General features: G+C 35.1%; 1 protein-coding gene across 2 annotated transcripts; it reads right to left on the reverse strand.

Moving 5' to 3' along the window:
* Positions 1-1,999: 1,999 nt before the first annotated feature.
* LOC109006035 (transcriptional corepressor LEUNIG_HOMOLOG-like) lies at positions 2,000-14,926 on the reverse strand. Of its 2 annotated transcripts, none has more exons than XM_018985180.2 (18): positions 14,795-14,926; positions 14,091-14,172; positions 13,853-13,950; positions 13,505-13,614; positions 13,118-13,407; positions 12,904-12,958; positions 12,673-12,784; positions 11,123-11,172; positions 10,766-11,032; positions 5,719-5,775; positions 5,339-5,560; positions 4,886-5,024; positions 4,690-4,799; positions 4,128-4,277; positions 3,775-3,930; positions 3,509-3,625; positions 3,156-3,353; positions 2,000-2,419 (listed from the first exon to the last, which is right to left on the reverse strand). In XM_018985180.2, the coding sequence occupies exons 2-18, from the start codon at positions 14,120-14,122 to the stop codon at positions 2,276-2,278; spliced, it is 2,307 nt and encodes a 768-aa protein (XP_018840725.1). In that variant the 5' UTR covers positions 14,123-14,172; positions 14,795-14,926; the 3' UTR covers positions 2,000-2,275. The 2 variants fall into 2 exon arrangements, with proteins under 2 accessions (XP_018840725.1, XP_018840723.1); XM_018985178.2 differs by having other exon boundaries at positions 12,883-12,958.
* Positions 14,927-15,722: the final 796 nt, after the last annotated feature.

Consider the following 15,722-nt stretch of genomic DNA (forward strand, 5'->3'; position numbering starts at 1 on the left):
GACTTCACCACCTTTATCAACGAGGAAGATGATAGATCATATAGCAGACCTATTTCATGGAAAAATAAAGATCAGACTATAGTGAGAAGTCACATTAGGGTATCGTCTCATGGGTAGGCGAAAATTAGGGATCAAAATGCAATATTATAGTTACACAAAGGGCTTTATATGGATCCATTGGCAACGGTTAACAAGAGACATAGCCATTGATATAATCGTTATATCTCTCTACACACCTCCAAACATCACCTCCAATGGAAAACCATCACCATGGAGAGGATGTACATGTAGCGAGATGCACACTATTATTGTGCGGTCACCTCAGGGCAGGGTCGGCTCAATAAGTTTCGGGACCTAAGGCTAAAATTCTAAGTGAGGCTTTTTAAAAAAAAAAAAAAGTAAAATTAAATAAATTTATTTATTTTTATATTATATTTTTATTTAAAAATAATTCCTATCATTTTGTAAAGTAAAATTATTGATTAAGATTTTATACCACATTTTCAATTAATAACTGACTTTAATCTTTATTAGAAGATTTATGATTTAGAGATAATTTTATCAAATTTAGTTTTACAAATACTTTAGACTCTTAGACACAATTATAATCATTTTTGTCAATAAAGTTCTATAAGCAACTCATACATTTGAAAAAAAAAAATGAGACCTTGCCTCTTCAAAGGATTATACAAGAACCTTTTATGAACATTGAAAAATTAAAATTTTCTATTTATAATTTTCACATTAATTATATATTAAACTAATAATGACAAAAAAAAAAGTGTATCCTTAGAAGAAAAATAGGTAAAATAATTATTATATGTGATACTTTTAAAAACTAATAATGATATAATATCTATTTGATCTTATTTATATTTTCATTCTCATTGAGTTAATTAAAGTTTTTTATTAGGTATATATTTTTTTTAAAAACATTCTACTATATATATATATAGATAGTTTTTGTTTGAGCCTTCTTCCACTAGAGGCCTTAGGCAATTGCGTAACTTGTTTAATAGAAGAGCCGGCCTGCCCCTAGGGGTAGGGGGTTGAGAGTTACCTCTTTAAAGCATATTAATTGGTAAGGAAAATGCTGGAGCTCCCGCTGGGGGCTCCCGCTGACATCTCCCGTTGGAGCTCCAGTGTATTTTATTATGTGTATTTCTTAATTTTTTTTATATAAATATTTTTAATAATTTTAAATATTTTTAAAAAATAAAAAAATTTATAATATTATTAAATAATACTTGCTTAATCACGAAGTAACATATAAAATATTTTTTTATGATTTTTTATTTTACTTCGTGATTAAGGAAGTATTTTTTAATAACTTTTTTTTTTTTACTTCTTGATTAAGAAAATATTTTTAATGATGTTCTAAATTTATTTTATTTTTTAAAAAATATTAAAAAAAATTATATAAAGAACAACTTAAAAAAAACACATACAATATATACTACAGCCCCCAGCGGGAGCCCCCAGCGGGGGCTGTAGCATGATCCCTTTTACAAACCGGCTATATTATTGGATAGTGCTACAGCTCCCGCTGGAAGCTCCCGCTGGGGGCTGTAGCATGTATTTGTTTGTGTTTTTTTTTTTAATTGTTTTTTATATAAATTTTTTAATATTTTTAAAATATAAAATAAATATAAAATATTATTAAAAACACTTTCTTAATCAAAAAGTAAAAAAAAATTATTAAAAAATACTTCCGAAGTAAAATAAAAAATATTAAAATAATATTTTTTATTTTACTTCTTGATTAAGAAAGTATTATTTAATAATATTATGAATTTTTTTATTTTTTAAAAATATTAAAAATTATTAAAAATATCTATATAAAAAAAGAATTAAAAAATACACATATAAAATACACTAGAGCTCCAGCATTTTCCTAATTGGTAAAGAGGTTGGGCTCTTAATTAAGACTGTGTTAATCACTGTGTCTACTTGGACTTGTGATTAGTCGAATAAACTCAAAGTACAAAACTCGGGCCCAAAAAGCAAAAGCAACCGAATGAAAATATCAGAATTCAGTTGATATACATAGCTCCACGATTTTCGGCTATTCCAAGCAGAATAACATTTAATATTTGAATTACAAAATTAGCACGTTTAACTTAAAAACATATTTGGGAATTGGAACACATAACTATTCCAATGGTGTCTGATTAAACATGCTTGTTGCTGCTGCTATTTGGTTTCCCAAGATTTTTGTGGAGGATTTTGAAAGCGACGCCACAAGCTCCGAAATATTTGAGAGACTAGTTGGGAGCTATTTCCATAACTTCACAGTGTTGTCATGACTTGCTGAGGCAACCATTCCGGTGACAGGTGATTGTGCCAAAGCCGAGATGATGTTCTCGTGTGCTGAAATTGTCATGCTTTTGTTCTCAGCCATGTTCCATAACTCCAATGACTGCATCCCATCACCCAGTACGGTTTGCAAAACAACAAATATCAATAAATTTACCTTACTTGAATCATGAAAGCTCCGTTCCATATGACTATGCATGCATTTTTACAAAACTAGAAGGCGGAATGACTTCGTCAAGAGAATAAATTCATAGCAACCAAGAAGCATATTACAGTCGAAGTGAAGTGCAATAAAAACTCAGTGCATGGTATTACTTCCATTTCCAAGGGATTACAAACACCCGAGCAGAGTTAGTGTGAATGTTGCATATGGATAAAAATATACATTTTATTAAAACTAATCCCCACCTCCTGAAACCAATGTCTCGGTGGTAAATGGGTGGAACGGGATTGGGCATTAGGGCTGGGCCAATCTTAGCAACATAAAACTGTCTACAAAGAATCCAGGGTAGCTACCTCTTCATTACAATCTGAGGAGTGGCGGGTAATGGAATGAAACCTTTGATGCGAGGAAAAAAACATGATAATGATACTCCTACAACTCTTTTACGACTATTTTACAACTTGTTTTACACTAATCCGTGTAGTTGTGCCACTTGATTATAAATAATCTCAGTTTTACATAACTACCCTCTATTCAAAATTGAGTTATAGAATAATTGCAAGTTAATCATTTTCCAAACAAAATCATGCACACAGCTTTACCAGTAGACACTTGGCATCAACCCAAGTTATTTTATTTTCTAAAAATTTACCCCATGAAGAGTACTAGGAATTACCGAGATTCCTCCAATGACCAAGAGAGTTGAATAACTAGGGTGAAAGACGCAAGAGTAGAACTGATTCCCATTAGAGCCGAGCTCATTAATGCACTCTCCCGAGGCTAATGACCAAATCTTCACCAAGTTCTGACTAACAGATGCCAAGTAATCTCCATTTGCATCCCAGCAAATATAATTTACCATTTCCGAATGTCCCTATGAGGAAGATGGATGATTTAAATAAAAAATTCAAAAAAAAAAAAAAACCAAGCGCTACCAAAAGAATTGACACAATCAACATCTCAAGAGGAGGAGGTTGTGTCAGTTAATCAACCTCAGCCGATACTTGTCAGCAACCACACATCCCTTACCTGGAATGAGTATGTTTGCCTGTCAGTTTCGACATCAAAGATGGACACCACTTTATCTGAAGCTGCTGCCAAGAACTGTCCAATTTTTGGTTGAAATCTCACTTGTGCCATACCTCCCTATACCAAACAATGGAAGATTAGATGTTGCACCCCTTGTTTTTTACTCATTGAAAAAAAAAAAAAATGATGGAAGATTAGAACTAATAGATAACTTCAGTGCAGCTTTAACATTGAATATGGACCAAAAGTGGAAAGAAAGAACCAACCTTGGAGACATGAGTGCAGGAGAATGAATTAATGTTCCAATAGTGTATTTCATTGTTATTATCACAGAAACAGAACAGATCAGTCTTCTTTGGGTGGAAATCAAGGGACATAACAGCTGAAGCGTGTGCATTATATGCTTGCAGACAATAGCTTGGCTGCCAGGATATCTCTTGTAAGTTAATCTTGGGAGTAGAGTAGAAATTGAATATACAACTTATTGAATGAGAATACATATTATCAGAAAAACACAGAGCACATGGAAAGAAATGCCTCTGAAGTCTAGAAAAATGTTGCAAATTAATATTAAACCAAAACCCACGTTTTAGGTGGAAGAGAAAGAAGGTGACATTACATTTGCTGCATCCCATAATCGCACAGACTTATCCACTGAAGTTGTAGCCAGCTGAGATGAATTCGGCCTAAAACGAACATCTGTAATCACTGATTTGTGTTCTTCAGGGGTGCCTTCTGTTTTTAGTGTGTCCATGTTCCAGAGGACAACCTAATACATACAGCAATGTAAATATACTTTAGAATTTATTCTTTCTTTACTTCCGTTATATTGTTTATGCCAATGTGAAAGAGTGGCTAAACTAATTGAGAACAAATAATAAAATGCAAAGCAAAAGAATCTCATTTTTTTACGAGTAAACAAAAGAATATCATTGATCGCAACAGAAACAGGTAGCCATCATTGATATAGACCTGTTGGTTTAAATGGCATATAAATGGTTCTTCCTGTGTGACCTCCAAGTCTGAGGTCAGTGGTTGGCTATGAACAAAGTGACATTATAGTTGTCATACAATTCATTGGTGTTCTTGTGTACCAAAAATGGTAAGAAAATATAATTCCCACAATGTCATAAGTGTTCCTCAAAAGTGGCATTTTCTCCTTACTCCAGAAGGAAAGATACCTTCTTGTCATGTCCGGCACTAGCAAGCAACTTCCCATCTGAAGAAAAATGACAGCAAGTAACCATGCTGTTTCTTGTCCGTATGCAACCAACTTCACTGAAGGTAAAACCTGAAACACAGAATGAGGCCATAGGTACCTTGCAGAGCAAATCAATTGCCGCAAGCCTTCATGGACGCAATATGATGATGAGTTACCTTTAGAAGACTCTTTTTGGTGCTCAGTTGGACTTTGCTTCAACGTCCCATATAAGTTCCCTCCATCTCCATCATGAGACAGAAATGACTCCACATTATCATCTAAAGCACTGACATCTCCAAATCGTTCCATATCTTCCTGAAATAAAATAACTTTCTCAGAAGCATACTAATATTCCACTCTATTTGGCTTCTATGTTATGGTACCTATATGGCAGATACATCTCTACAAACTCAATGCTCAAACATCTGTTTATATGAGAGCTCAATTGAAGATGATTTCCAAGAAGATTGAGCTCTTCTTGATGAATAAGATGAATAAGATACCTTCTTGTCATGTACACTCAGAGATTAAGACACCATATCTACCATATATCTTAACTAAATTGATGAATAAGATGTCTGCTGAATGGCTCTAAAATAGGTTAAACCACAAGCTACATATCAACATACAAGCAGATTAGAAGATGACGCAAGGCCTGCCGTCCCCTCAGGACCATACATCATCAAGCTTTTAGGCACGCTGTTAACATGCTGGATGCTACTTGCTGTTGTTATTCCATCGCCAGGTGTGTGGGTGGATGGTGGAGAACTAGGAGAAGGGCCAACCGTATTTCCTGTACCAGTACTGTTCGCAGCTCCAGAAGAAGAATGCTGTTTTCTTTTTCTGAAATTCTGCAGCCAAAAACAAAAAACTAACAACACAAGTCTTCTAATTGAAAATGTGGCAGCAGGAATCCTTTGAATTGTAAACAGTATATTCCCGGGAAATAGATTACAGAAGAAGAATAAGATATCTAGTTATCTGCATAATCTGAAAAATTAATTATAACCTGTTGCAATTGGTCCTGTTGTTGAGATGAAGAATGTTGCATCTGGCCCATCTTCATCTGTTGAATGCCCACCAAAGGCTCAGAAAGACTATTTACACAGATAACTAAGTGAAGTTGAAAATACTAAACTGCTTCATATGGACACTGATGACACAATTCAGAAAATCTAGAATACAATATAATCTGCATGAAAGAGAGCTAGTATGGTTAAGCGTACACAAGTACACAGACATACAGACATATGAATACTTATTTTCTCTGTTTTTGTTTTGGATGGGATAGTTGGTACATTCATAATCTTCTATATTTGAACGAACATTTAAACACAAGAAACATGGATGTAAGTGCCTTATATGCATGCACTAGAATAGGCACACACCCTTGCATTACAGAATCAATTAAATTATTGATCCACTCAGAAATTTCCTATGTGATCTCGCTTTCCTCTCTTTCTCTCTCTCGCTCATGCACGGGTGTGTGTAGGCACCCACACATATAGAGCTTGCAAATATAGATTTATCTTTTTGGTTGTAAGAGCATTGGCATTAGACTAGCCAAATGCCAATACAAATCTAAACCTTAGCTATATGTGACAAAAAGCTTCCACATTGGACTAGCCAACGCTCCAAAGCTCAAGACTTGAGCTACAGCAAAAACAGAAGACTAGCCAATATTGGTGAGTCACTGTTCGCATGCCAAATATTATTTTATGATTTACCCGTTCACTCATTCTTTTCTCTCTCTTCAAACCCGCGTATTCCCTCATTCGTGCCTCCTCTTCCTCCATTTTTCTTCTTTTGCCGATTCTCTCCCTCTTCTCCCTGTTTTTCTTCCTCGATCGATTATCTCCCTCTTCTCTCAGTTTTCTGTTAAAATCTCTCTCTCTGTCTCTCCTCGCAAAACCATATTCCGAGCTGCTTTGGTTTAGGTACACTTACGTCCCTTTTGTTCCCCTGATTCTTAGCTTAGTTTTCATTTTATTTTCTCGTTGTTATGGAAATATTTGATCTTTCGATTTGGTTGCCAATAAATCGAAGAAAAATTATTGAACTTCTGATTATTTGTTGGTTTTGGTTCTTGGGGAAGTAAAAGGTATCATTTACTAGAGTTTCCTGCTTCTTGGATGATCAATACTGTAAATCAAATAAAGTTGGACTTTTGTTTGTATTTATATAGTTGGACTTATTTATAAAGTTTCCTGCTTTTGGGAAACTGTACAGAGGTACTTATAATGGTGAGGATGTTGCTATCAAGATCTTGGAGAGGCCAGAAAATGATCCAGAAAAGGCACAGCTGATGGAGCAACAATTTCAGCAGGAAGTTATGATGCTGGCCACATTGAAGCATGTAAATATAGTTCGGTTTATTGGTGTCTGTCGGAAACCAATGGTTGGTCTTGGGATGCTTCTACAAGCATTTGATTCCAGTTTATGGGTTCGAATAGTTGTTGTTCTGGGAGCTGTTGGGTTTTGCCTAGGATTTATTGTATATTAGTTCGTAATTGGTTTTGGGATGAGGAAGAATTCTCTAATTAAAATGAAATTATTAATTAATATATGAAGTGTATTTGCAAAATATATATAAAAAAAAAAATTGTCAAATATTATTAAAATAATATAATATTATATTATTATTTTGACTTTAAGATGGCTAGTTTAATGTGGATTCACCTAGTAAAAAATTGATGTTATAGCCAAAAATTGAGATTCTAGCTAAATTTTGAACTTGGCTAACTACTCTTCCAAGTAGTGAAAAAACCAATACAAATTAGTTCAAAAATAAATCAGGGTCTGCACTCAGGCGTCAGCTTCTACTCCTAACAAACAAACCCACTAGGCAAATTAGGCAATATGATGTATATTTGGTAATTTATTATATCTGGGAGTCATTCCCACCCTTTTGGTCTCCTTTACCTATATATAACATTTACATTTGCTGAGAAAAACATTCCTTTCTGCTAAATTTTCACAAAGAGATGATAACTAACTCCAATAAAAAAACAGTTGTGAATGGGGGGTTGGGTGTGTGTAACTTGAGAACCTTTAATAAAGCTTTATTAGGAAAATGGCTTTGGAGATATCATTTGGAGGGGGGATCATTGTGGAAGGATGTTATTGATGCAAGATATGGTATTGGGCTGGGTGGGTGGTGCTCTAATGAAGTGAGAGGGGGGTATGGTGTGGGATTATGGAAGTATATAAGGAAGGGGTGGCCATGCTTTGCAAATAAAATTCGTTTTGTTGTTGGTGAGGGCAATCAAATCAGATTTTGGCGAGATGTGTGGTGTGGAGAACAGGCACTGGAAAGGGTTTTTCCGGCTCTATACCGTATTGTAGCTAATAGGGAGGCAGTGGCGGAGGTGAGGTTATTTTCTCATGGTACGCACCAGTGGAATATTCTATTTAATAGGGATTTCCATGATTGGGAATTACCTAGTGTCTCAGTTTTTTTCAGTTTATTATATTCCATGGAGATTCCTATGGCACAACGAGATAGTTTGAAGTGGAGGTCTAATAATCACAAGATATGTACAGTCAAGGCGTATTATAGCATCTTGACTACACATCTTGATAATACCCCGTTCCCTTGGAAGAATATTTGGAGAGCTCGTGTGCCTTCTAAAGTAGCTTTTTTTGTTTGGAATGCTGCTCTTGGGAAGATATTGACTACGGACAACTTGAGGAAGAGAGGTTGTGTATTGGTGGATTGGTGCTATATGTGTAAAAAGAATGGAGAATCCGTGAACCATCTCTTATTACATTGTGAGGTAACAAGAGTGTTGTGGGATGAGATTTTTCAAAGGGTTGATGTTGCTTGGGTTATGCCTTTGAGGGTTGTGGATTTGATGGGTTGTTGGACAAAGTTGCAAGGCTGTCAACAAGTGGCAGCAGTGTGGAAGATGATTCCGTTGTGCATTATGTGGTGTATTTGGACGAAAAGGAATGCGAGGTGCTTTGAAGATACGGAACGGACAATGACTGAGTTGAAGAATTTTTTTCTCCACACACTAATGTGTTGGTTTTCCACTATTGTTTTGCATGGGGACAATATTCATGATTTCTTGTCTTTAATTTATCGTTCTTAGAATGTATTTAGGAGTACTCATGTATACTTCCTGTGTACAAGGGTTATACCTTTTTTCATTCATATATATAATATCTATCTTTTATTGATAAAAATAAAATAAAAAAACAACTAACTCCAAACGTTTTTCTTTATAAGCATAAATAAAGCCAAATGTACAACCTACTTAATAAAGAAAATTACCAAAACTACAAAAATATTGAATTTATGATTAAGAAACATCTAGATTAGAAAAATATGGTAGTAAGAAAATCAACTATGCCCTGGACTGTACAGTTCCAAATTCCAAAATCAAATTTATCCCTTCTGGCCATTATAGAAGCAAGTTTACTTCTATAATCCTTAAGGCTTTAAAAACAAGGTGACAAATGATACTCTGGATTGTCATGAACGTGTTAGGTCACACATTGGGAGAGTAGATCGTGAAGGTGTTGCACAAGTGCTAAATCACACATTGGATATTTACTAGGTAGAACTAACATTTATAAGATTTTTTTATTAAAAAAGCATTTATAATATTCCAGAGAACTCCAATTAACTTTGATTAATCTTTTTGGAATATAACTTAGATGAGACTAGCAGATCCCTAGTTCATCATATAATGTGGTATCACGGCACTATGTAATGAGAGCCTTGGCAAGCACATCAAAGATTTGGGTAGAGTAGATTGTGAAACCTGGGATTATCATATAGATGCATTAAGTCCCACATTAGGTGGGTGGATTATGAAGGTGTTGCAATGGGTGCTAATTCTCACACTGAATGTTCATTAGATGGAACTGGGCTTTAAAATATTATTAAGGGGTTGTTTGGCAGTGGTTTCATCTCATTCCATTTCATCTCATCACATCTCATTCCCAAACATCACTCAAACTCAAATACTTTTCAATTTCAAATATTCAACTTTTTCATCTAATCATTACAATTTTTCCAAACTTCCAAACAAAAAAAAAAAAAAAAAAATCAACTTTCTCAAATCTCAAAACAAATATAATATTAAAAATTTATATTCATTTATATTTAATTTTTTTTCTCTCATTTTCCCCAATAAAACATCATAACTCAAACCATTTCACTACTATTAACAGATTTCTTATTTCATCTCATTCCCCAAGCATTTCCTAAGAGTTCCAATTGTAACTTTGACTCATGATTTTTTGGTATAGTGCAGATGAGACTAGTGCATCCCTAAGTCGTAACATGAAAAGTCTACATATTCTAGATCAAGTTATTCAAGGTTATCTGTGATACCCCATATGATATGGATATGAGTAGGTGGTGTATGGGATCCCACATTGCTTGGGAAGGAGAAGTTCTTGCTCTTTATAAGGTTCCAATGGGGCTTTAATTGTATCATTGACTAATCCTTTTGGAGTATAGGCTATGTGGCTTGGGCCTTCCATTGGGGCGTTACAAATAGTATCAGAGACTATCCCAACCAGAAATGTGGGACTTGAGCCGTGCCACCTACAATGGACAGGCCCGATGAGGACGTTGGGAATTTAAGGGGGATAGATTGTGATACCCCATATGATATGGATATGAGTAGGTGGTGTATGAGATCCCACATTGCTTGAGAATGAGAAGTTCTTGCTCTTTATAAGGTTCCAATGGGGCTCTAATTGTATCATTGACTAGTTCTTTTGGAGTATAGACTATGTGGCTTGGGCCTTCCATTGGGGCGTTACATTATCATATCACATACATTGTAGTGCAGATGCTAAATAGCATCAAAAGCTTGCACATATTCCCTTTTGTAATTAGAGATGTTATCATAAACTGTGGAAAGAGAACTGCCCAGAGGAAAAGCTCCAAAAATAAAAAGATAACAATTATGTATAAATATTTTAGAAGAGACGAGCTTAGAGTCGATTGTGCCAATATCCTTTGTGTTCATGTTTTTGTGCATGTAGTGAATGCTAATCTACCTAAGTTTGCATCTGATTTAGTAAAGTATTCTAACCTTTGGTGAACTTGCTTGCACTGGAGAGCATATAGACCCATCATTTCTTGTGGATTGACCATCTTTTGCATTCAAGCTACCCCTAGGCAGTCCACAAAATCGACGTGGATCCATATCTCCATAGTTAGATGAATTTCCAAGGTTGCTTTGTGCCTGAGCCTGTGCCATGACCTGCTGTTGTTGTGATGCTAGAAGAAACTGACTTTGAGTTGGTAGATTAGGTTTCTGTACTTGTACACCTAAACTTGGTCGTAGCTGGTCAATTCCCTAAATAAAACTTGGCAACATTCAAGGAATAGCCCAATACTAAATGGAAGACTAGAATGTGCAACATACAGAACACCATTTACAACTTACAGTTAAAGGCCAGCCCTTTAGCGGAAGACCAGTGATGCCTTGATTCAATCCTGAAGGAAGCAGGGAAAGAACAACATAGGGAAACTTTAAAATGATGATTATTTCAATCATGTCTTCAGAAAGTTTCCTAACCAATTCCCAATTATAATGACAGTCAAGTAAGCCTCCTCTAAAAATATTCATAAAGTTAACATATGTGGGTGAGGGACTTTAAAGATACTCCGAAAGAATATATGGACAGAGGAAGTCTTACAAAGAAAGTCCAGATCAATGGAAATATTTGCTAAAATTGAATCTCTCTAATGACTGGTTTCTAGTTTCTAATACCAACATTAAGAGAAAATGGGCACACACATAAAATTAAAGCAAACACAGGCACGCACACAAAATTGCACGATATTGATTACATCTCACAACCATAGAATCAACAATTTCGATGTAAAGTAAAACTGTATCATATTTGCATCTCATCTCCATATATGTGCTTCAATAATACCAAGATACATGGATGCAACAGTTTATCCACTAAGGGATAAATAACTAGGCATTCACTCTTTCATAAATAGTTCCCCTTATATTTTAGAGACAAAGTAAGGGCCTTCTAGTTGCATCATCTTGGGCTGATGAGAATTCACTTTTAAAGACTAACATAGAAGCTATCAACTAAACTATCAATCTTAAAACTTATTTTTAAAGTGATATTACCCGAAATGTGGATTGCTAGAAGATGCAGGTTATGAGTTAGAACTTGGTATACTAGTTATCTCAAAATATGTCACAATGAGGGTAGCTTTTATATTTTTTTTATTAGCACCGGGTATCCAGGAACAACATCCCGACTAATCCCAGGGGTGCATAGGCCTTGGCAAGGAGTTTCCCGCAAGTGCATCTTGGGTAATTCAAGGGAAAATCCCCTAGTCCAATGGCTCCTAGAGATTGTTTGCACCCAAGGGGATTTGAACCTTAGACCTAGGGGGAGCATACCCCCAAGTCCAAGGACTTTACCACTTGAGCCAACCCCTAGAGATTGTTTGCACCTAAGGGTAGCTTTTATATTATACATAGATTTTTGACGTAGGAATTTCTTTTTGTTAGAAATTAGAAAAGGATAACATCCAACATGAAATACTGACATGATTAAGATGCACCAAATCATAGCTGCTAAATGTTACCATAATATCCCATAATAAGGCATACTCATAATCTAGCCAAATTCAATTTGGTCTTATCACAAGTGATATCTACTTTCTAAACATGATTTTGTTTACATTATAGCCTTAAACTATGTCTCCAAAAATGTTTCATTTCAAGTTTAATCAATCCCTCCTTTCGAAGATGTCATTGGGGTCTCAAAGTTTACTGATTTGGAATAGAAAGTACCACAGCCAGGTTCGTAGGGTATTCCTAAATGGTGTCACTAATACAAGCCCAATGAGTTCCCTTGGAGAGAGGGGGCAATGAGAATGACATTTCATGCACTAATATGAAAAGTGTGACAATGAGGCTATGGTATAGACTGTTTCAGTTCATAGAGGGCCAGGAAACCATACCTGCACCACCTACTCCAGATTTTGACTGAAAAATCGCTTGTCCATAAACTGATGAAGGATCCATTGGCAAGCTTTTTTGGCTTGCACCCAAACTAACCTCACTTTTGATGTCCTACAAACTCCATATATAAAACCCTCAGCATGTCTTGGGATAAAGGGAGAAGGGAAGGAAAGCCAAATGTAACTAGAGCATATAGTCTGAGTAGTTACAGTTGTTAAAGGACTTCGTGCCTGGATTTGTTGCAAAGCTGCAGACATGTTCCCAGAAGTACCTTGTACCAACTGGCTGAATCAACAACAATAACCACAGATGTAGGAGCCATCCAACCATGCAGAAAGGGAGAATTAGAGATCTGGTAGATATATATATATATATATATATGCATTTACATGCATGCGTGAATGTACATATATACATGCATACATGCAAGTGAAAAACATTTACCCAGGATGATTGGTTGCTGATTTGAGAAGTGCCATCCTATTTGTATCAAGTGCTGGGGGTGTTTCTGAATCCATTGAATGAGGGTGTTTCATACGTTCCTCGTACATTTTCATGGCCAATATGCTGGCTGATGGCTGCCCCATCATTCCTTCAGAGTTCATAACATTCATAGAACTGCCAATAGCAGGATGATTAGGATCTCTGCGTTGTAGCTGTGCATTGCGCTGTTGCATGAGTTGCAATTGCTGCATTTGCAGTTGTTGTTGCTCCCTTGCCTTAATTTGCTGGGCCTAAGATTAATGAAATAAAAACATAAAAAGCATTGAAAAGCCAAAAACAAAAAGAAACAAACAAACAAATCCAAGCAATCTACATAGTGCAGAACACCTCAATGTAAGCAGCAGCAGGCTCAGAATGCTTCTCATTTGTCCTTGCAATGAATATGTCCCAAAAGACAGACCACCATTCAAAGAGAAATCCTCCTGGAGCATCAATTGCTGCACATCCACAATTAAACTTAAAAACCAGATCACTCTCTTCCTTACTAATATAGACCACAACTTTTATTTTGGAATGGTAAGTTATAATGTAAGCCGTGATTTTACTAACAATAAAATGAACCACAATAGTGTCATCATTAGCAAGCAGCGTGGATCAACAAATTTACAACAGCATGACAACCTATTACATCGGTAGTCAAACTAAGGTTTTGACAAGAATGAGCTTTCAACATACCTACTGGATCTGTGGCAACTTTCCCTTCAGTCATAAAAGCTTTTGCAGAAGCATGCAATTTTCTTTTCAACAAATAATCATGAATGTAAACATCGAGCCTACAGCAAGATAAGCAAAGCAAGGCAAACATAACTTTTCAGAGCTATGATTACTCCAAACCATTAAAACAATAAGAAAAAAAACTCAAAGACGAATCAGCAAATTGAACACCTTGAAAACATACAAACAGTATACATACATCTTGTCGGCTTCCCAATTACTCTGTGCCATGTTTTATTTCAAATACCGAACAAATAATTACAAATAACCTCCGTTAGTCCCTGCAATTGAGCCATCCATACCATCAGATCATTAAACATAATTCCAGAATAAATAAAACCACAAATGGTCCAATTGGTTCCCGAAAAAACAGTTGAAAAAAGCCGCAAACATTATATCTTTTGTTGTCTCAACAGTATCAGTTCAATTTTGTCTTGAGCCATTATATGGCTGAATTGAACCGAACCATCGGTGTTTTCACATAAGAGAATAAAGTAAGCACTTCAAAGTTATTTTACTCTTGCTTCTAAAGCTTTCTCTACAAACAAACACAGCGAAATTCAGGAACTAGATCGCAGGATTCAAACTCGAAATACATTGGGAAGGTTTTTAGTACTTATAAAAAAAAAGGATTCAAACTCGCCAATTCAAATTGAACGCAAAAACCATAACAGTGGAAAGGATCAAAGCCTACAACAACATCCACAGGATCTCCATCTCACAAAAGCCTTACTTGAACTGACGCAAACAAAACAAACTGAAATTAAACAAAATTCAAGTGCCAAAGAAATTTAAAACCTGCTCTTCCTAGAAATAGATTGTGCATTCCGCACAGAAACAGTGATCTAAAAACCATAAATGGTTACATATCATGTGAATAATACGAATTGTTAATACTCTTACAATGGTCTCGACAGGCTAAAATTTACTTCTTCTCGAGAAAGTGACGGAATTTAGTGGAGTGTGGATGAAGCAGAACAGCTGGAGCTTTAACACAGAAAAAGTATACGGGAATCGGGGCAACGCAACAGGGAGATATATATGGGGGAGGCTTTATTTATAAAGGGAGCCAGGGTGAGGCTCGGTGTGAGTGAGGATTGACTCGGCTCGGGGTTTTATAAAGTTGAGCGGTTATATGTATTGCGGTTTGTACGGAAAATAAAAATAAAAGTTGAATAAAATATTATTTTTTAATATTATTATTATTTTAAAATTTTAAATTATTTATTATATTTTATATAAAAATTAAAATAATTATAATTATAAAATAAAATAAAATATTTTTTATATCCAAACACGCACTAGTCTTGCCACGGAGGAAAGGTATATCATTTAATGTGAGGTCGGGAGAGTTGTGGGTTAAGATGTTCGGTGCTTAATCGATACTCGAATTATGGGAAAGTTCGGAATTTCACATTTTTTTCCCCTTTTCTTTTATTAGAAATGAGAAAATATACAAGTCATTCAAGAAAAATAATATTATTCATCCTAATTTTATTGTTTTCAATCATATATGTATTATATTTTAAATAATTTTTTATTTAATAGTTCGTTTAAAAAGTCATTAGTTTGTAACTAAAAATAAAAAATAACATTACTCTCGACTAAAATGGAAGAGTCCTACTTTCAAGATAGTGTGGAAGATGCGTTCGTGTTTTTATATAACATACACTTTTTCTTTTTTTTTGAAGAACATATATAACATAAACTAGTTTATAATTATTGGTCTCAATATGATATGCCAATGGTGTGAGGGTATATCCTCAATCAACCGACTATTAATCATCTATTTAACGATTTTCTTTTATCATTTATTGATAGAGAAAATATA

The sequence above is a fragment of the Juglans regia genome, chromosome 1 (assembly GCF_001411555.2).
Source record: "Juglans regia cultivar Chandler chromosome 1, Walnut 2.0, whole genome shotgun sequence".
Lineage (NCBI taxonomy): Eukaryota > Viridiplantae > Streptophyta > Magnoliopsida > Fagales > Juglandaceae > Juglans > Juglans regia.